This window comes from Cajanus cajan, chromosome 6, assembly GCF_000230855.2.
Source record: "Cajanus cajan strain Asha chromosome 6, NIPB_CcT2T_4, whole genome shotgun sequence".
NCBI classification, from domain to species: Eukaryota; Viridiplantae; Streptophyta; class Magnoliopsida; order Fabales; family Fabaceae; genus Cajanus; species Cajanus cajan.
Window position 1 is genome coordinate 3776747 of NC_138522.1, and position 22562 is coordinate 3799308.

The 22562-nt window shown below is 28.9% G+C and overlaps 3 protein-coding genes across 3 annotated transcripts; all 3 read left to right on the forward strand.

Annotated features, from left to right (window-relative positions):
• Positions 1 to 6464: 6464 nt before the first annotated feature.
• Positions 6465 to 7386, forward strand: LOC109797616 (defensin-like protein 1). The gene is made up of 2 exons (XM_020357714.2): positions 6465 to 6607; positions 7016 to 7386. The coding sequence occupies exons 1-2, from the start codon at positions 6538 to 6540 to the stop codon at positions 7180 to 7182; spliced, it is 237 nt and encodes a 78-aa protein (XP_020213303.1). The 5' UTR covers positions 6465 to 6537; the 3' UTR covers positions 7183 to 7386.
• Positions 7387 to 10325: 2939 nt separating this feature from the next.
• On the forward strand, positions 10326 to 10990 carry LOC109797950 (defensin Ec-AMP-D2). The gene is made up of 2 exons (XM_020358126.3): positions 10326 to 10471; positions 10574 to 10990. Exons 1-2 carry the CDS (start codon positions 10417 to 10419, stop codon positions 10738 to 10740), a joined length of 222 nt encoding a protein of 73 aa, XP_020213715.1. The 5' UTR covers positions 10326 to 10416; the 3' UTR covers positions 10741 to 10990.
• An 8100-nt stretch (positions 10991 to 19090) lies between these two features.
• Positions 19091 to 20643, forward strand: LOC109797006 (transcription factor MYB3). Its single transcript, XM_020356886.3, has 3 exons — positions 19091 to 19433; positions 19522 to 19651; positions 19748 to 20643. Exons 1-3 carry the CDS (start codon positions 19301 to 19303, stop codon positions 20421 to 20423), a joined length of 939 nt encoding a protein of 312 aa, XP_020212475.2. The 5' UTR covers positions 19091 to 19300; the 3' UTR covers positions 20424 to 20643.
• Positions 20644 to 22562: the final 1919 nt, after the last annotated feature.

Below are 22562 nucleotides of genomic sequence, written 5' to 3' on the forward strand. Positions count from 1 at the left end.
TTATACATAAATGCGTGTATATATATATAGAAAGAGAGAATAATCTATTTATTTTGAAAGTAAGTCTACTTACACTTATTTTACTCAATAATTAATGTTTGATAACAAATTTCAATTATCCAACCATTAAATTAAATATTCATAATATATAGATTAAATTTATAAATTTTTAAAAATTTATAAATTTTTTAATAGTCTATTTCATTAATTCAAATTAATATATAAAATATTTTTATAATTAACCATTAATTCAAATAAATGAAACAAAATAAATAATTTTCAAATTTTTTAAAAATTTACAAACTTAATATATATAGAATTTTTTAATTCAATAATTAAATTATTAAAATTTTAATATAAAATATAAATTATTAAATAAAATAAATTTAAATAAATTTATTTTTAAAATAAGTGAATCTCTCCTAAAACCTAACTTACTAATCGATCCAAACCAATCCATCTTAATGGATTTGAGTTTTATACTTAATCCATATTCTATACCCACATAGATATCCAAAGTCCGGATTTTGTATGATATGGACTTTTAAGCGGAAACCTACGAATCCACAATCCAAATTGAAAGGTCCTATCATGAGACTTGCCGCTCCGCATGCAAACTTGTATGTAATTAATGTTTCAGATTTCAAATTTTATTGGAAAATGCTAAATTCTAAATTCACAGTTTTCCTTGCATTTTCACGTGATCTTTCAGATTTATTGTTTTTAATATTAATATTTCTATTAAAATTCTTTTAGTCCCTTTAAACAATATTCCGAGGATACTCGTCACTAATTTCCTAATAATAAGTATTACGATAAAAAAAAAAATTTCTGGGGTAAAAAGATACACATAATATTAAATACATTATCAGAAAGATGAGAAGGGAAAGTGAGTAGAAAGTGAGGTTGTTTGGATTAAGGGAAAGTGAGTGGAAAGTGTAGAGAAAGTTTGTGAAAGTTTGTGAATGAATTGATTGATGTGATAGATAAAAATAAATTTTTTAATTAATAATTGTGAAAGATGACTATTTTGCCCTTAGGTTAAAAAAAAGTTTATAATTATTATAATTAAAAGATAAATATATAAATTTTAACTAAAAAATTATAAAAAATTAATTTAAAAATAAATTAATTTAAATATTTGCTTTAATATTCAAATACGTCTATGTGATGTAATACGTTATTTTTAATATTCAAATACGTCTATGTGATGTAATACTTTAGTTTGGCACTGAATTACCTTAAAGTACGGATAAAACCGATTATTGTTTAAGATATAAGGATGAACATTGCTGTCTGATGGCTGAACTAACATTTCTCCCTCCAACATAATGACCGCATTCAACACATTATGAAAGTGTCGACTAACGGTTTCCCCAGATCGATGGAAAAAAAATGAAACACTTCGATTTTTAACGTTGTGTCCGATAATATGGAGGAATTTAGCCACTTGTTCTTCCACTGTTGATCGTAAGGCATCTTTGACCAATCCAGTTGCCCTTACTCGTTCATATAAGTTAATGAATGTCGCAGGTCCCATGCGAATAATGTCACGACATTGTTCGGTGTGAATAAGGTATGACATCAACTCATTCCTACGACGTTCTTTTTGAGAAATGAAGTCCCTAATGTTACTTGTGGGACAACGTATGGTACACAACATATTTAACCCAAAAGCTACGAGACAAAGGATTGTCATTGCTCCTACTTGGGTTCGCATTTGTATTTGACTTTGTATTTGTGTAATTAAATTTAAGTCCAAATCATTATCCGTTTCTTCATTGTCTAAACTAACAACATCGATATTTTCGCGTGCCATCTGAATATTTTTCAAAATAACAAATTTATTATTCTAATCAAATTTGATTAAAAATGAAAATATAAACCCTAAAAATACATAACCGAACTTTAATATATATCAAAGTGAGAACATAAAAATATTAATATTTATTATTATTATTTAATTTATATATATATATATATTAAATAAATATTTAATTTATATATATATATTAAATATTAAATATTTATCTGAAATCACCTAGTATTAGGAGTTAAGATAATATACTCAAAATCTTAGGTTTAAATTAATTTGAATTAAATTAAATTGTAATAATAATTGCTATTTTATCTTATATAGTTTTGTTAAAATGTTACTCCTTTCATTTTTTTATTGTTAATTTTTTTAATTATATATCATTTTGAAAGTTCAAGAGAATAATAATTGTTATAATTATCCTCATATCTCATCTATTTTTAATTAATTCACACATTAACAATTAAAATGCATTTATTATAAAATAAAAATGAGAGGAAAATAATAAGAAACATTAAAGTCGTTTATGAAAAATGGAAAAATTTAATATGCATTTATTGCATAATAAAAATAAAACGAAACATAATAAGAAACATTAAAAGTCATTTTATGGAAAACGACAAAATTTAATATGTATCTTAGTTTGTTTATAAATGAATACTATTAAAAAGAATCAAACGACTTGTAATTAGTATATTTTTTATTGGGCAATTATATTTATTTTAATGTAAGAAATTATCCACTCTCAAATATAAAATTGGTATAACCATTTTCCATCCACATTTACCAAAACTTGTGGTGATGAATTAGCCATTACATAAAAGGATAACCAACGGCAATCAATCATCTCAACCTAACCTCTCAGCCAAAACTCCAACTTTTCTATCAAGTATCATATTATTATAAAAAAAATTAAAAAAACTACACTCAGTTAAAAATAATTTTATACCATAATTTTAAAATATAACTATATATTTAATTATGTATGTTTTTATAATATAATTTATACATTAAAATATTTATTTATTATAAATTCAATTATTTAGAATAAACATTTTATCACATGTAATATGCACATTTACTTTTGGAATATAAATAAGAAGGAAAAAAAGGTCTGCGTTTAAGATGTATGATACATTAGTTATAAAAAAATAAAAATAAAAATATAAAAAAAAACGGTGTAATACGTTCGATGATTAAATAGAATGCAAAACTAAATATGCTAGCCTATTCAATACTGGCATATGCTGACAATGGTAAATAGCAAAAGCTATTTTCAACACTGGTATCTTATGTCTTATTCGGAAAAATTCTTTGCTCAAATTAAAGACCCCACCAAGTCGGGGCTGACATCATGTATTGGAAGCAGCTAAGAAGAACAACTATGATGGAGGAAGAATATAATAAAGACAGAGTAGCAAAATAACCGAAAATGGAGAAGGATAATCGATTATGCTTGGTGACATAATCGATTATGGCCTTGCATAATCGATTATGCTTCACCCATAATCGATTATACAAGGCCATAATCGATTATGTGGCCAACCATAATCGATTATCCTTCTTCGCATATACCAAATGGAATGAAACTTACTTCAATGGAGGAGCTCATTCCACACAATCACTCATCAACACGAACCAGCCACTCACCAACACGAACCAGCCACACACCAGCCACGCACAAGCCCGTTGAGAACGTCAAGCAGCAACACGCACAGCCCGTGGAGAAATCTGTGAAGACAAACCTCACGTCAAGCAGCAACACGCACAGCCCGTGGAGAAATCTGTGAAGACAAACCTCCTTTTAATATTATTTCAAACGCGGTGTGCCCACTCAACGACAAACCTCCTTCAGTAATGCAGTCAACAATAGCAGAGATTCCTGAGTCACAGTATGCATGCATGACACAACGATACAGGAAGGTTCGTAACAAAGATTCCTCTGCTACATGGCACAGTATGCATGCATGTACAGGGGCATTTTTTGTTTTTCACAAATCTTACGTGTCTTTCACCTCCTTTCTTCCCTCTCGTGCGAGGACAAGAACAGTGCTTCTCCTCCCTTTTCTTCGCCTTTCCTTCGTCGCAAATTACCGGAAACAAACGCCAACTTTCCTCGCCTTTCGTTGCTTGTAAACAGTACATCACCCGAAACAAACACTACCTTAAATTTTCCTTCTATTTGAAAAACAGTGAAAGCATTGAGATGATAATACTATACTAAATCACATTCATTTTTATAGATGCAGTGCCCTATAATAAATGACATTCATTTTTATGATAATTTGTTGTAAGCATACTAATAAAAAAATTTACAACATATTTTATTCTATTAAATATTTTTATACATTTATTTCATTTCAATTTATTTATAAGTGGCCTTTAGCAAAACAAATGTTTTTATCAATTTCACACAAGTGATATAAATAAAACTATTATGTTTAACTAATAAAGTCGAGACAGTTTATATTTTTATATTTTAAATATATTTAAAAATTATTAGTATTTGTTGAATTGATTAGTGTTGTACGTAATTCTTAAACTTTAAAGTCTTAAATTTGAGTGTTAAATTTATAAGAATAATTAATTTTTAATATTATTTTTTGTTATTTAAAAAATTGAAAGATAAAATAATTTAAAAATTATGTATATGAAAATAGGAAATTATTTTTATATATAAATATAAATATAAGAGAATATAAATAAGATAAAAGTGAGTTTGAAAAGGGTTTGAACTAGTCGTGATTTAAAACGACTATAAATTTAAACTTTTTAACTATATTATTAGTATAAGACATTTATTAATAATTAATGATTAATCTCTATTAGAAAATTTAGTTGATCATCTTTAGTGAAGTGTTTTCTGTCAATTACATTTTTTTTCATTTATAAAATTTAAAATTGACATTTTATTTAAGAGGATCAATTCTAGTACTAATAGATCAACTAATTGTTGGTGTGTTATAAAAACAATTTAAAAATGGTTTTGAAAACCAGTTTTTTTAAGTATAAACAATCCTTTTAGGTTTAAAATGATGTTTGGCTTAAAATTGGTTTCAAACCAAAAAACGGTTTTAAAATTTCAAATTGGTTAAAAAATATTCAAATGGTGTTCTTATTAAAATATGGATATGCTTCGTGATTAGCTTTTTGTTGGGAGCTGCGTTTCCATCTTAGATGAAGTGACATTCAGTTGACCTCTTGTGCATGCTATTGCCTTAGAAAGTAAATGGTTTTGCTAATATATAAGAAAAATTTTAAAAAAATCACTCATTTAATTTAATTTGATTAATTTGTACAAAAGATATTATAGTAATTTAATTTAATGTTAAATGAAAATAAAATATTTTCTCTCTCTTATTAATATTATTCTCTAAGTCGTTTATATTTTTTTATTTGTTCAAAGAGGGGAGACATTATAAGAGATGAGAGAAAAATGAGTTAAAGAAAGAATTTAATAGGTGAAAGATAAATAAGTTAGAAAAAAAATTTAATAAAAAAGAGAAGTGGGTTGGAGAAGGAATTTAATAAAAAATAAAAACAACTTAGAGAATGAAGTTAATAAAAGAGAAAAAATATTTTATTTTCATTTAAAATTAAATTAAATTACTATAATATCCTTTATATAAATTAACCAAATCAAAATAAATAAGTGATTTTTTTGTCCTAAAATTTTGGTGTAAGTTGCTAAGATACTCTAACTAAAAAATAAGTGAAAGTATATTAGTATTCCTCGTATATATATATATATATATTAATATTATATTTATATATTGTTATATTATTAATTATAATAAAATTAAAAAAATTGAGTAAAAAATAGAAAATTTCTATTTTTTATTTAATAAAAAAATTATTTTATAATTTTATATATAAAAATAATAATTTGTCACCTCCAAAAACTTTAATGCAAGTTCTGCCACTGACTGGCAACACATAATTTTAGAAGTGGCCGAACATCAATGCTTTGTATGGGTGGCATGCCATCTCAACATTTTTATTTCTCACAGCTCTTACATATCCATTATTGGACATAAATACCTTCGCATCAGCAACCTTTGTTATATATTTACATGGAAGATTATGAGAAATCTCAAAAAGACCCAAGAACTATAATTCAAGTTCTAAGATGTCAATGTCAAAGGAGAGGAATTGCAGATCACTGTCAAGTTATAAATTTATTATAAAATAAATAATTTTTCCGGTTAAAAGTTAAAACTGACTATAGCAGGTAAATTTAGTGCCTCATGCATGTAACATCAACTTAGGTACATGTTTTATAATTGTGTATCACGTTGAAATATCAATTAACCTAATTTTAGGTACATATATATGTATATATATACATCATCGTAAAGCTTAACGTTAATCAGGATAACCTCAGAACCCTGATTGCGCGAGTTGCAGGTTGCACGTGAAACTGTCTTGAATCGTAAATGCTTCTTCCCACTGGCACCCACCATTCATTCACTAAACACAAAGTGACAAAAAACTGTGTCTCATCTCAGATAAATTGCATGCATTCTGCTCAGTGCTCACTGAATATCTCACGTGACACTCAGTGAGCTAGTGGTTTCAATCTTTACCCCGTCACGGACCACTCAGACACGTTATGCACGCGCTTCCATTAAGCCCCTCAGTTCATTCACTATATATATAACAACATCACCTGCACTTTCTCCATTGCACACACTTACATTAATAGAGAGAAGCTTTTATATATGGTCGTCAACATGTTCAGGAAATCACTAGGCTTCTTCTTCTTGCTCCTTCTCCTTGTCTTTGCCTCTCGTAAGATTTCATCCCTTGCCATCTTATGTATAACAAAGTAAATAAAATTATAGAATTCGCCTAATAACGATTGATAATATATATGATCATATGCATACAAGATAAATTTGGTGAAATTGCATGCAACTTTTATGCATTTTAATATTTATAGCAACTTTTCTCACAAGAGACACAGTTTCATTTTTCCAAATAATTAAGAGGTTAATATTATATAATAGTAAAAATAGCAGGAAATTTTGGACAAATTTAACAATGACATCAAAAGGTGTAGTATAATTTGGAGTATGTTTAAGTGCTTTTAAAAGTTTATCGGGTATTTCTTTTAAAAGCGCTTCTAATTCAAACAATATGTTGTTAATTTATATAATATCAGTTGTTTTTATTGCGTGTTTGATGAATATTATGCAGAGGTGGTGGTGCAGACTGAGGGAAGATTGTGTGAGTCACAGAGCCACGGGTTCAAAGGTGCATGCACAAGTGACCACAACTGTGCTCTGGTTTGCAGGAACGAAGGTTTCTCCGGCGGCAACTGCAAAGGGTTCCGCCGCCGCTGCTTTTGCACCAAGATTTGTTGAGATATGATCAAACCACCGCTGCATGCATGTTGCCGTGGAAATAACAATAAATCACATGTCAAGTAAATTGTACTCTTTATCCATTTGGAAGCTACCACAACCAACTCATGTAGCTTATGCATTTGCTTACGTGTCAACTGTTCGGGTTAAATTATATTTATAATTAATGCATGCACTTTAATTAAGTACCCATGTTTGGTCAAATATTTGAGTATTGAGACGGAAAAATTATACCTCCTTCCATTTTTTTTAAATTTTTTATTTATAATAAAAAACTACTAAATCGATCCTAAATTCCTAATTTCTAATCCGTATACAATCTGATGAGCCAAAAAAGAAAAAAAAAAACGTTAACGATATTGATTAATATAGGCATTACAAGAATATGATATCATATCGACAAACATCCTATAATAATATTAATACGTATTATTAAAAATTATTTTAATTTATATAATAAATATAATATATATATATATATATATATATTATACTTATAATGATAAAAAAAAATTATGTCACCTTATAACATAAGGAGGTTCACAAGATTCAAACATCAATGAAAAGAAAATATACACATTTCTCAAAATGGCATAAAAAGACCAAGCAAGATAGTATCTTGATAATGAATGCACTATTCAGGCCTAAATGAAAAGGAACAACCTATCTATCATTCTTACAAGATTGTCATTAGGAAAATTGACAACTATCGAGCACTTCTATGACATCCATACTCATCTTCTCTATTTATAGTTGCACTTAAAATACGTAAAGGGAAAGTGTAACCTACCACAATTATAACAATTAACTAGAGTTCAGATATTGAACCAACAAAACTAAAATACAAGGTGAATCTCCTTAACTTAGAAATAATTGAAGTGAAATGTACTTGAGAGTTAAATTTTACTAGAGAATCTTTTATTCCATTCTACCTTATCTAGTGATATAAAGAGGAGTATGGCGAGAAATATACCGATCATAATTTTCTTAGTTATTATAATCATATATTTTTGTAAATTAAATGATAAAAAAATATTGACGATAATTTAAAGAAAACAATCAATATTGTGTTATTTCGTGACATCTATCCACATGAGAAAAACTTATTTTATAATACATACTATAATATTATAAAATCGATTTAATTATCATATATTATCAATATAAAAAAAAATTATATTATTAAATAATCAAAAGTTACCGCTGATATAATTTTAAAAACAATTATTATAAAAGTTAATAAATTTATCATATACAATAATTTGTGATTGAATTATCTACGGTACATAAAAATTTTCTCTAATAATATAATATAGATTGGATCCACAGCGCTTCACAATCAATTAATTTAATAATTTTTCCTAAAAAAATATATCATATTCACAAAAGTAGGAATAGAAATGAGACAAGGTAGATAGTAGACCCCATCATCTATTCCATTATTGTGATTGCATATATCCATTATTTTTATATATTTGCAAGTATACAACGATATTTGTAAATATTTATTAAAATATAAATTTTTAAAATGAGAAATAAAATAAAATTAAAAACAACTAATTATTTATATTAAAAAATAATTTTGTAAGATATATTTATACTAAAATAAATAATTATGACATACATATTTATAATAAGAGAGCAAATTATTTATCTATAGTTAAAATATTTAATTATATTTTTAATCCTCCAAAATTAAGTATATATTTTTTGTTGAAATTTAAAACTTGTATTTAATCCTGAAAATATATAAAAAGAAATTATTATTTTAATTCATCAAATTTAAAAAAAATTTATTTTGAAAAAATATTTTTATACTAAAAGTGATAAATTAAATTATATAAATACTTCCTAAACCCAAAAATATTTTTTTTTTTTGAAATTTTGAGAGATTAGATTATATAAATACACTCTAGACGCTAAATCTTACAGCAATATTTTTTGTAATTATAAGGATTAAAAAGATAAGTTTTAAATTTGAGTGACTAAAATAATAATTTTTTTTATATTTTATTAATTAAAATACAAATTTTAAATTTAGATAAATAAAAAATATATATACTTCGAATTTAGAAGATTAAAAATACTTTTAATAGTTTGAAAGTAGAAACATTCACAAATACAATTATTTTACTATATATCCTATTATTCATTTACAGTCTACTAATAACCGGTCTTACTCGTGAGTATTGCAGGTAGAATTTTTATGTTTTTTCATCCCTAACTTGAGCATGGTGCTTGCAATTAGCTCCTAAACTCAGAAACACATTTTGAGACAAATTATAAACTTAATTCTGATCTTCATCACCGTCACAAGCACTCTTTTCCAGCTTTGCTATTCTTGTGTTCTGAATCTTTTTGTCGATAACAACACTCTATTAGCGGTTACCTCAATACGTGCCCCTTTTGATCATCCCACGTCCTTCCCTAAGTATTCAAATCACCGACCATTTTCTGCCACACATATGGACACTCAGGTCGGTCTCTCCTTTCACGTGAACAGATTCCTTAACCAAGATTTGGCTCCTGTCACTACAAAATACAATACATCACAATTCTAAATTAATTAAAGAGGAATGTTTTTATATTTTAATAACTAATTTATTATACATTTTTTAAATTATTAAGGAAACACTCATATTTTATTTTAACTTTAATTCTTATTTTAAATTAATAACTTTAGTTTCACTTTTTAAAAGTAAAATCTCACTTTTAGGTAGAATAATTTATAACGTGTGTGAATAAGATTTCAAAGCAAAAATCACCTCAAAGATACAAGCCATTTCTATTCAAAGAACAATGCTAATAAATTTATAAACTTTTTAAAATTAATTAATCGTGTTATAAAAATATAGTTATATAAAAAAAGAGTTAATCACCTATACATTATTAATGTAAAGTTTTTTTATACTGACAATTAATTATATCTTTTAGTTGTGTCATATCATTATAAACACATTTATTTTTATTAGTGACATGACATAATTAAAAAATATAATTAGTTAATAGTATAAAAAAAAATTTACACTAAAAGTGTATAGGTGATTAACTCATAAAAAAAATGTGGATAACCGCGTAACCGATGTAGCAAACTTACGTTTAAGTCTTGTACTCACCGTTTACTCCATTGTTAGCTAGCTATAAATAGATAGGAGTAGGTACCCCGTTTGTTTATATTCACTATTAATTGAAGGGTATATAGTGATCGAGGTGAGGGTGATAATATAAGTAGCTATGGACAAGGCACGATTTGGGCTTTTCTTCGTATTGTTGATTCTCCTTGCTTCTCGTAAGCCTCTTCTATGCATGGAATCAGACTATATATTACATGTGTACTTACGTAAGTAACCAAGTCTGTTTAATTAATTAAAGTGTGTTAATAATAATGCAGAGATGGTGGTAGAAACGGAGGGAAGGCACTGCGAATCAAAGAGCCATCGTTTTAAAGGGATGTGTCTAAGCGATCACAACTGCGGTTCCGTTTGCCATGTTGAAGGCTTCACAGGTGGCAAATGTCATGGATTCCGTAGACGCTGTTTCTGCACTAAGCACTGTTAGTTTAGTTGCTGCTCCATGCAATTTTCCTACCTCTTTCATGCACCTTTATGTTTCTGAGTTTAGGAAATAATAAATACCACTTTACCACTCCTATTTCTCTAGGTTCGGTTTGGTTGCTTTTAGCTACCTAGCTTCTGTTTCAGTTTGGTTTTCCACTTTAGGTTTGCAATTTCTATTGTTGTATGTTCTGATTTCGTGTTCTATTTCCCATCAAAAGTAGTGAAACTACACCTTCTTCGTTTCCTCATCATCCTCCTTTTTACTATTATCAAAAATATTAGCAATATATTTCTTTTCTAACACACTCTACACAATTTGTTATAAATCTAGTTTCAAATGAGAATTTAATCCAATAGATTAACATTAGGCACATGCTCTTCAAACATTATAACAATAATCTATTTAATAAAGAATCTAACTGATCGTATAAAAATCTTTCGACCTAACAATAATACTGAAATAATATCAGTATTGTAAGTGGGATTAGCCTCTTATCTAATACCTTATATAATACCTTGTAACTTGCCCAAAAAAACAAGTTACTGAAATTTTCTTATAATTTTGTAGATTTTTTAAAAAAATAATTAAAAATAAAGAGTATATTAAAAAGAAAAAGTGTATTAAGAAAAGGTATTACTTATGGGTGTTACCAACACTCTACTCTACATTCTTTTTTATATAAAAAATATGGTTGAAATTTTTAATAAAGGGGTGCAGTGGTAATTTTCTAGAAAAGTGTAAGCATGTTCAAAAAATGATGGGATTGGGTCCTCTAGTAATAATTAAATGGGCCTAGATGTATAAATGTTGCGAAAGCCCGAGTGGGAGTTTGTTGGGTTTTATGTTTCGAGGCCCAATGTAATGTCACGATAAAAAAAAATAATAATAATAAATAAATAAAAACCTCAAAGCATTTAGCACTTTATGAATGTTAGCCAGGTCAACTTCTGGAAGTTGACCAAAATCAAAACATATAGCCGATAGGAGAACTTCAAATATTGTTTTTTAATGTAATTGATTGCATGACCCAACTTTGTTAGGTAAGATAAGTCATGGACAACAAAAGTTTTAGTTAGTCTTCATGTTCTCATCTCAATAGTTTCTTGCTTGCCGTTAAGGGTTTGAACTTTGACTCTGGGGCCATCTATAGTGATAGACTATTTATTTGCTTATGCCATGTTTCCGCAAACAACTATAGCCATGTTATGCATTCACATGAGACAAAAAAAAAACATTATAAGTCAAATTTTAACCTCAATATATATCACCCCCGCGACAAACCCTAGTCATCGTTTACTAAACGTGGCGTGAAGGGAGTTGAAGATTTTACTACCTTTGGGAATAAATCTTACCTTTTCTTTGTGTAACAATCTTCAACATCAAATTACACAAGATGTAACTAGAGTCCACCACATAGTAGTGGAGGGATCGAAGTGTAGAGAGTCTGAGGTTTAAGGTTTAAATCATGTCACAATTTTTGTAATTCTAACAAAAACAATTATTTATAATATCGTGTAATTATTTCCCTACAACAAATCAATTTTCACCATCAAATCATGTAGATGCAAATTCAAAAAATAATCATTATGAAATTAATGATTTTCATTAATAACAAAAAGGTTTCCATACCTAATTATATACAGCGCAGCACATCATGCATATAAAGTGCATGTTAACTAAACTTTTAATTCGGGGGAGAAGGAATCGGATTCTGCATATCTAGTTCCCTGGTTAAAAAGATTTTACGAAGATATATGAATATAAAAATATATCCCTGGAAATTGAATTGGCATTGGCATGTTGGAATTAGGCACTTGATTGAGAGACAATAAAAGCTCAATTTATGAATTCATGGGTTGGTTTGTCAACGTGGAAGAAAGCGTCAACAAATCATGATTCCCTTTTAATCATTTTAGAATTATGGAATATATGCGCAACATGCCGTTGAAGAATTGCAAATTATATTGGTCCTTCACTTTTTCGGGTGTTCCTAATCTAATCCTCAAGTGGGGCCACATCACAAAATCTCTCAGCGGTGACAAATTAATAGACTCTTGGTCACAGTCAAAATACTCCAAGATAAGAATAATACCAATTCCATAAATCAATAAATCATTAGTTTTAATTAGTGATATTGAATCGATTTTCTTATGTTAAGCTTCGAATTCAAATCTTTTGAATAAAAAAATATCATTAAAAATATGGGTTAGGTTTTTAATAGAAATTAATTTGGAACTAATAATAATATATAAAAGGAAATGAAGTTGAAAAGCATGAGTGTACTAAGTGTGGTGGCATGAGAGGAGAAAAGAAATGAATGGCCCAACTCATTCCAATAGATGAGGTGGGAGAGCCATGTGGGGAAGGAGGTGGGTCACCAACCTCACAGATTCTTCCCCTTATTTTAAGAGTAATATTTTTATTCTAGTGCTTCTAGAAGCAACAAAAAACTAAGGTAGGAAGGTGAGGCTTACCAACCATGTCCATAAAAAATTAAAATTTGACATGGCCGGCTCAAAATGGCATAACTGTGTTGGATGGAAAAGGAGGTTGGTTGAACTTTGAAAATGACTAATATTTCTCAAGATACCCATCATTAGCAATATTATAACTAAATAAAAAGATCAAGTAATCTTGTGACCTCATACTACCACACCCATATGTATCATCTTGTTTTCACGGAACTTTAACTCACAACACACTCCACCACACATGAACGAGATATGCTAATGGGACCACTTCAAGGAAAATCAATTTTATTTCTTGCACTATAGCTAACACTCTATACTTACATATGTGTATTTACCTTTAATTAACATTAACAAAAATAACGTAAATTTTATTAAATCCTATCTAATTACTCAAAGTTCTTTTTTAAGTATCACTAGGACTTTTAACTCTCTCCTACTAATTGACCCATTTAGAAATAAAATGGTACTTTTAGTGTCGATTTTATTTTTGAGTTAAAGATTAAATCCTAATCTTTAAATAAACAATCCAAGTGTCAAACTTCTTATACTAATAACATCGGTCAAAGTATATTAATCTTATATATATTTTGTTGTAAAGAAATGAAAAATTATAGAAAGAAAAGATGATCATGTTGTCTGGATAGGAAATTAGAACTTTTTATTTGTCTTATTATAGGTATTCCCTGACCTATTGAATCAGAGACTAATCTCGTTTGTGGTATTAATATTATTGTTGATTTAAAAGATTTTCACTCACAACAAGGATCAAACACAAGATTCTTCACTAAATTAATCATTCCCATAACATAGAGTGTCTAACCACTAATCTGGTCAATCAATAGTAATAAAGTAAGTTTTATTAACTAAGTCTTATATGATGATATAAAGCATATTGTTTTTTCCTACTCTAATTAAGAGCTTTAATTTTCTCCGCTCAATCAATTCATTTTAGAGATAAAGTGATATATTCATATGCAATTTTATTTCTAAATTGAGAACTAAATTTTAATCTTTAATTAGGAAACAAAAGTACGGAACTAATTTGATTAAAATCATGAATCAAATCATATTAATTTTGAATATATTTTAGAGGAAAAAAGAAAAGACCGAGTTGTTGTTTGGGTAGGAAATTAGAAGTTAATGAACCAAATTGTTAAGCATAGGAGAAGTTTAGTATTTTACTGTTTATATTTAATAGAATTGGTTAGTGGGTGAAAGAAAGGGATACTATTGATGAGCACTAGTGATCTCAATTCTCAACCATGGATGGTAGGAGACGTTAGTAATTAACTCACATCGAACTTGAATTGACAAGAGTAAGTGGAGTCAGTTGAGAGTAGAGACATGCTTCTAGAATCCTTTATGAGAAAATAATAAAAACAAGTAGTTAGAAAACAGTGGAAGGGCATAAACTATAAAAACTTGGGGGAAACAAATAAGAGTGGGTTTTGGTTTTGGTTTTGGTTTTGTACTGAACAAAAAGTTTGGTGTGCATTGCGTGATTTTAAACTTCTCAAAATGCTTTTGCTGTGGTAGGTCTTCATAGCCTTTATTTTGTCGTTTCGTATCATTTATTATTTTATTGTTTCTTTTAACTGCGGCTTCGTTTATTACCACTTAGTCCTTCCATTTTCCATATTTTATTTTATGTGCGATCTTTCGGGATGAGGTCAAGTTCAAAATTATTTCCCGATTATTGCTGCTTTAACAGATTAATTAACGATAGTCAAACACTAAAAAAACAATTTAGCAAACACAGGAAATTTGAGTTTTTCTATTTTAAATTATAACAAACTAATTGTTGAGCACCAGTGTAATACACACATACACATGTCTCCTCATTGATAAGATATTGTCTACTTTGGATATAATCTTCATAGTTTTGTTTTTAGATACTACCCAAAAAATCTTTCTACTAATGGAGACAATTATGTGTATATAAACCCATATATATCCTCTTGTTTGAATGATGTAAAACTTTGTTTGCATCCCAATACTAATTTTAACACGTGCATTAATATATACTATTCATTTTGTATAACTAAAGTTTTTATATTTCTTAATGGAGACAACTTTTTAGATTTAATAAAAATATCAAATTAAATTTTAAGAAAACATATTATAAAAAAAAAAGGCAAAGAATTTTATGCCAAACACAACAAAAAAAAGCTTGTTGGATTTATTCCTGTCCCTGATTCCTTTCTACTGTAATATAGCTCTTGTTCTTCGTTTTAGTTCTTCCTTAGTTGGGAAATTATGGTGTTTAATTGATATTTTATTATCTCGTCGTGAAAACTTTCAGCAAGCCATTGTTCTCATGTTTGCAAGTCATTGATTATATAAAAGTTTGATGATTAAGTTCCAAAAAAATATATATATAAAACTCTTAATAATTCATGTATAATTATATTTAGTTTTAAAAAAATACACAATTTTAATCTATACGTTAATTTATGCTACTAGAACTCGTGATTCTTAATTACTTTTAATTTACTACTTTAATCACTAAATTATTTACCTTATTTAATTTATGATAAGTATTATATTATATATAATATTACTGTATAAGATAATTATATTTTTAAAATACCTTTATTATATGTCACCTTTTTATTTTGGTCCTAATATTTTTTTTAAAATGGTGCTTTTAAAAGTTCTCTTCGATATTCTAATATACTTATTTAGCTTAAATATGTTTTTAGTCCCTTAAATTTAAAATAAATTTATTTTTGATCTTTCAAATTTAAATAGTTATTTTTAGTCCCTATAATTTTTAAAAATCATGTTTTAGTCTCTCAGATCACCAATCATATATCTAAAAGTGACAAATTAAAACGATCGTTCAATATCAATTGGATTTAATGTAATGTTTTCACTAACAGAGATATCAATAGGCAGATTTTATGCAATAATATTTAATAAATTTCTTAACAAAATTTGAATATAAGGATTAAAATAATTTTTTTTGAAATTATAGAGATTCAAAATAATAATTTTAAATTTGAGGAACAAAAACAAATTTATCCTAAATTTAAAAGATTAAAAATATATTTAAGCCTCCTTATTTATTCATATTTGTTTTTAGAATATGTAAATAATTTGCTTTGAATCTTTATATCTTTTTTTTCAAAGAGACCAAATCAAAATGAATAGGATATATATTATAGCAACCAAAACGGAAAAGTAAATATATTAAAAGGTCTAAAACAAAAATAACAAAGACTGGAATCATTTTAGAAATAATAATTTTACAAAGATTGAAGACAAATATATATTACAAGAACAAAAGGAAAATTTAAATTTGTAAATATTATTGTTTTAAATGATTTTGTCTTTAATTAAAAAAAAGTGTGTCATGTATAAAATAAAAAAATAAGGTATGTGATTTCTGAAGCGCACAAACGCATAATCAAGTCTCTCATCATCGCTTTTTTTTTGGGGAAATAACGAGTGTAATTGAGTTAGAGATAAAATATTCTTTAGACCAAACACTACCTAAATGAAAAGCCAAAAATTGTTTTTCGTTGACTTCCACGGAACATCACCTAAATCTACATGATCCAAAACTAAAATTCTTTTCCGTTGATTGGTGAACAATAAAAACAACTTGATATATATGTATGCAGGACTCTTGTGATGTGTATATTAGGTATTTAATTAATTACTAATTTTTCCGATAAACATTTGATCACTCTGTCTTCTGCACCGGAAATGCTGATGTTGATTGTTGCATATGTGGGGCATTTTCTCCTTAAATCGTGGTAATTGTAACTTGCAAGTAACCTAATTAGGAAATATTGGAATAAGAAAACTTGGTATTTCTACGTACACAGCTTCTGATCACGATAGCTGCCTGCTTAATAACATTACTTCAAAAGAGACTATTGAATGCTAATCACTATCTACGCTTTTCATTTTTTAAATTAATAATTACATACTAGTGACATAATTAAATATCGTATATACATAATCAAATATTATATGCCATATTCAAATATGACTATGTGAATTACACTGTGATATTCGAATAATCATATGTGATATTTGAATATGACTATGCAAATTACACTATAACATAGTTAAAGCCTAAAATGCAACTCTTGTGAATAAGAAAGAGAAGTGAGAATGGGTATTTTTGTCAACCTAAATTTTAAGCATTACTTCTCCCACAAATCCTGCCTCTTTATAGGGATAATTTTTGAGGGAAGCCCACACTCTAAATGATCATCATAACTGTACAGTATTTCACACTACCAATCATGCGTATTTATTTTAATTCCTTGTACTTCTTTTCCTCCACCTAAAATCTGGACTATTTCCCATGCATCCAATGCAATGTAAAAGTAGAATTTTAATTAAATAAAAATATTTTTAAAACAATATTATGAAATAATATATAAAAAATTAAGATTTGCATATTCACTTAAATTTTAGTCCAAAGAAAGTTACCATATATATATATAATTTGTAGTGATTTGCGGCGAAAGGAAAATAATAAAATAATATAAAATAAGGACATTCTTTTTTGTTTTTTCTTACGAGATTACATGTACTTTTTACTATAAAATTTTATTTGTATCGAATATAACCGATGTGGCACGACATGTGGCTCACCACGTGTCAGTCATTTTAGCACCCGAAACGGCTGAGACAATGTATGGCGATCGGTCACAATTGTCTTGGATATATCGGTCATCGATATGGCCAAAATTACAAGATCTATGCATCCAAGATCCTCGGCCTCAACCATGCTAGCAGCCGAAACAGATTGATTCCAATTGATGAGAGTGAATTGGTCCGACTAATAGTCGAGACCCAAAAGCTCACTAACCCCAATTGATGGGAATGTATTGGCCTGGCTAGTGGCCAAGGCACAAAAGTACAATCTCGTTCGATACACATGCCCAGGTTCATCGGATGACTCACACCTCTCGACCTGGTCAATGGTTGAGAGGGCCAATACCATACTTGGAACAATAATTATGATCAACAAGGACTGACACGAGATTAAGGAGGTAATCAGTCATTAAACATTGTATTATCTAATTTGGCAAAACACAGAGGAGGCCCACCACACATAGGACCCATTTATGTTAATATAAATAATCTACATCTTGAGGTAAAGTCACTGTTTATTTATTACTATCGATATTTGTGTTTGTCTAGACTTGAGCGTCAGAGTGCCTTTTGCAAGTACCTCCCCCACCGGAATATTCGATCGAAGCTCTTATTCGACCTTCAGACTACGTGAAGATTACTAGTGTGCCCTTAGACAATTACAATATAATTTTTATTATTAAATAAAATTCATTATTATTCCTTTCATCTTATTTTTAAAAATTAAGTTAATTTAGTTAGAAACATTAAACTTATATATTTTCCTTTCGAAAATTTTCTAACTTTAGATATTCTTATTTTTTATCAAATATTTTGATTGACTTTATTACTTCAATTGGAATGCATTCCATCTACCAGTTATTAAACTGAGAGAGAGATTAGTTGTAAATAAGAGAGTTACACACAAAAAAAATAGGTATTGGTCGTAATTTTAAAAGTTGTAATAAATTAGAATTAATGAAATAAAAAAAATATACTCTATTCCCTTAAAGTATTTAATGCGATAAGATGTAGAAGTAGAAGATTTAAAGCGAGGAGAAATGAAGTTAGGAGAATTGAGACGTAGAGTGTATGTAAATATGAAAGAAAGAAAGAAAAGAAAAGGTAGGGGAGTAAGGGGAGTTATAGTGTAGGAAGTAGGAAGAGGAAGTGAGAAGAGGCGAAAGTGGGAATAGATGAAGGAAAAGGGGTAAAGATGGAAATAAGAAAAGAAGAGGGACATGAAAAGCAGAGCTACCTACCAAATCCAGCACTAACTTAATTGTAACCACTCGTCTTTCTCACCAACTCGGTCAAATACTCTCTCTCTCGCATTACTCCTCTCAGAAAAAGAAGGTCCCCGAGTCAATTGCACCTCCTCTTGTTCTCCACCACCTCCCATTTATATTCCCTTTTCCCACCAATTACTTTTCCCACACCACTCTCTCTCTCTCTCTCTCTCTCTCTCTCTTCACCCTCACCACTCACCAACCATGGGTAGATCCCCCTGTTGCGAGAAGGAACACACCAACAAAGGAGCTTGGACCAAGGAAGAAGACCAACGCCTCATCAACTACATCAAACTCCACGGCGAAGGTTGTTGGAGATCCCTCCCCAAAGCTGCTGGTAATAATGCAACCAATCTTAATCATTTATTCATATATTCATATATTCATATATTCTTATATTCTTATATTCTATTCTCCTTGATCAGGCTTGCTCAGATGCGGCAAGAGTTGCAGACTCAGATGGATTAATTACCTCAGACCTGATCTCAAGAGAGGCAACTTCACTGAAGACGAAGATGAACTCATCATAAACCTCCACAGCTTACTCGGAAACAAGTATCTCTCCTATTATATCTTTATTTTTACTCTCCATTTTATACATAACATATACCTTTTTTTCATCTTCCTAAAAATCTTTCTTTTTTTTCTCAGATGGTCTCTCATAGCTGCAAGGTTGCCTGGGAGAACCGATAACGAAATCAAAAACTATTGGAACACTCACATCAAGAGAAAACTCTATAGCCGTGGAATCGACCCACAAACCCATCGCCCACTTAACGCTTCAGCATCTCCGGCAGCCACCGCCGCCGTTGTTCCGGTGGTAACGGTCACCTCAAGCAACAACAAAAACGACCAAGACAGCAGCAGCAGCAACAACAACAACAACAATAACAACGGTTTTCAGTTGGTGAGTAGCGGTTACGTTAACGCAAAGATTGGAAGCGATTTGGTTGGGGAAGATTCGAATAGTAGCAGCGGGGTTACCACGGAAGAAGCCTTGCCTCATCATCAACTCAACTTGGACCTTTCCATTGGGCTTCCCTCTCAACCCCACGTGAACACGGAAAAGTTGAAACAACAAATGCAAACACAACCACATGAGCATGATCAAAAGCCGCATGTTTTGTACCAGTGGTATGGGAACATTACTGGCCAAGGTGTGTGCCTGTGTTACAGTCTAGGGCTACAAAGCAACCAAGCTTGTTATTGCAAAGCCATGGGTGCTGCTGCTGCTGCTGCTGTTACTGCTGCTACCACTACCACTGCGGTTACTACAACTGCCACCGAGGATAATCTATATAGACTTTACAGACCCATGAATATTTAGAGCTTCTAATATGTCATCTTATTGTGACTTAATTTGCTTTCTTAATTAACATCATCATCATGGATATAGTTGTAGAATCCCAAAATTTTGAGAAAATTTTGTCTCCAATTTTTTTGTTTCTTTTCATTTTGCTCTTATAGCCTTTTTATTTATTATGATGTTGAGTTTAATTTTTAAATTAACATCAAGTAAATACAATTTTCTTCCCTTAACTTTTCTATTGGAGATTTGGTTGAATGTGAATTAACGCCTCGTGAAAACTGGGTATTATAATTGTGCTTTTCTTTGCCCACACTCTAATAAATGTTTAATAACATCAAAGTTAAAATTAATGTTGTTTCAATTCTTCTAATTTTAGAAAGTTTGTTAATATGTATAGAGAAAAAAATAAACAATCTATGCCCGAACAAATTAAAGGAATTTTATATTCATTTCGTCATCCAATAACAAATTAATATGTATTGAGAGTTTTTTTTTTAATAAATTTCTTAAAATTATATTAAGGATGATTTTTAATCGGTTGATAACAAATTTATATATAAATGCATAAAAATTAAATTTGTACATATATATAAGGGAAAAAAATATAGACAACATTAAAATTTCTTCCGCACAATATTTCAAAAATTGTTTTCATAAAATAATATTAAACCTGAAAATATCAGGTCGATTCTTTATATCTTAAAACAGATTTTATAATAATGATTGAAGAAGAAAATTGATTTATTTGTAATACTAAGTTGTACTATGATGAATCTCAACTAATTATTGAGCTACATATGAATTATAACATTCAAATGGCCTATTTAAGTTATCTTAATTAATAGTAGCATCTAACAATGTGTAATATGATGAAGTGCTCTCTTCACTTGGATTGGGTAATCCGTGATTCATCTGTGAGTGAGAAAGAGGCACTTGATCGTAGCTAGTTATTGGGCAAATTTTGAATATTCCTGGCGTCCTGGGTGGGTCAGTAATGAGTTGTTAGACATTAACTATGTTTGGTATGTTACAGTATATAAGTTTGAGATATGATCTAATAAACTGATGAGTGGCAGGGACAGTGGTGAAGAGATAGAGCGAAAAAGCCAAACCAAACCCAATTCATTCATTCATGTTATAGCTAGCGTTTAGGTAGGAGACAGCTTTTGAATGCATACCTACCATTTACTGTCACCAGAACAAGACAATTATGGGAAAACTGGACTATGCTTCACAAAGTTACTTTCACATTGATTGATACATATACAATGCAACAAGGTGATTTGTTGAAGCCCAGTACTTTACTATTTATGTGAGTAGCTGGCATATATGGCCACCTTCTCTATTCCCCTTATTGCTGTACGCGATGTTTATTTTTGTATTTACGTACGTACTGTAAACTAATACTACAAATAGCGTTAACTTGCATTCAAATTCAATAATGTTGCGGACACCAGTTATTAATTTCAACATTCTTTTTTCCTTATATATAAAATAAGACCTATCTTAGCATTTCAAAAATTATCCGCTCAATTAATTACTGCTTAAACTGAGTTTAAAACTAAAGGTTATACGTACGTATGGGGTATGCTTTGGCCAAAAATATATGTGCAAATAAGATTAGACTGAATTATCACTATTTTTTCTAATATTAGTTAACTTCTTTACAAACATTTGAAGACAATTCTCACAGCATAAACCAACTAGATAATACGACCAAGTTAAACCAAAGTTCATATTTTAATCTTAAGTGAGTTGGAAATTTCATTGAATAATGATAGTATAAGTAGTATGATCAAATTCAAAAAGTGGTGTATATAATTCTCACCTTACAACTAATTGTGAGGGATTTCCAACACATGTTTCACTAATGTTTTTAGCCACTTAATGTTTTCTCTTTTTTTTTTTAAGTTCTAATTATAATTTGTCTTTATTAGAAAAAAAATATTTATGTAGTTATTGTCATTTTTGTAAGACCTTTGTTTTTTTTTAAAAAAAATTTGTCTCATTATATTTGATGTACTAATTAAAATGTATTGTGGTGAACACACTGCACACCTTTGTATTCATATAGAGGGGAAAAATGTTAGTGACACATTTTTTAAATATATTTTCCTATTATATGTGTAGTCTTGAATCTTATTTAATGATTTTTCT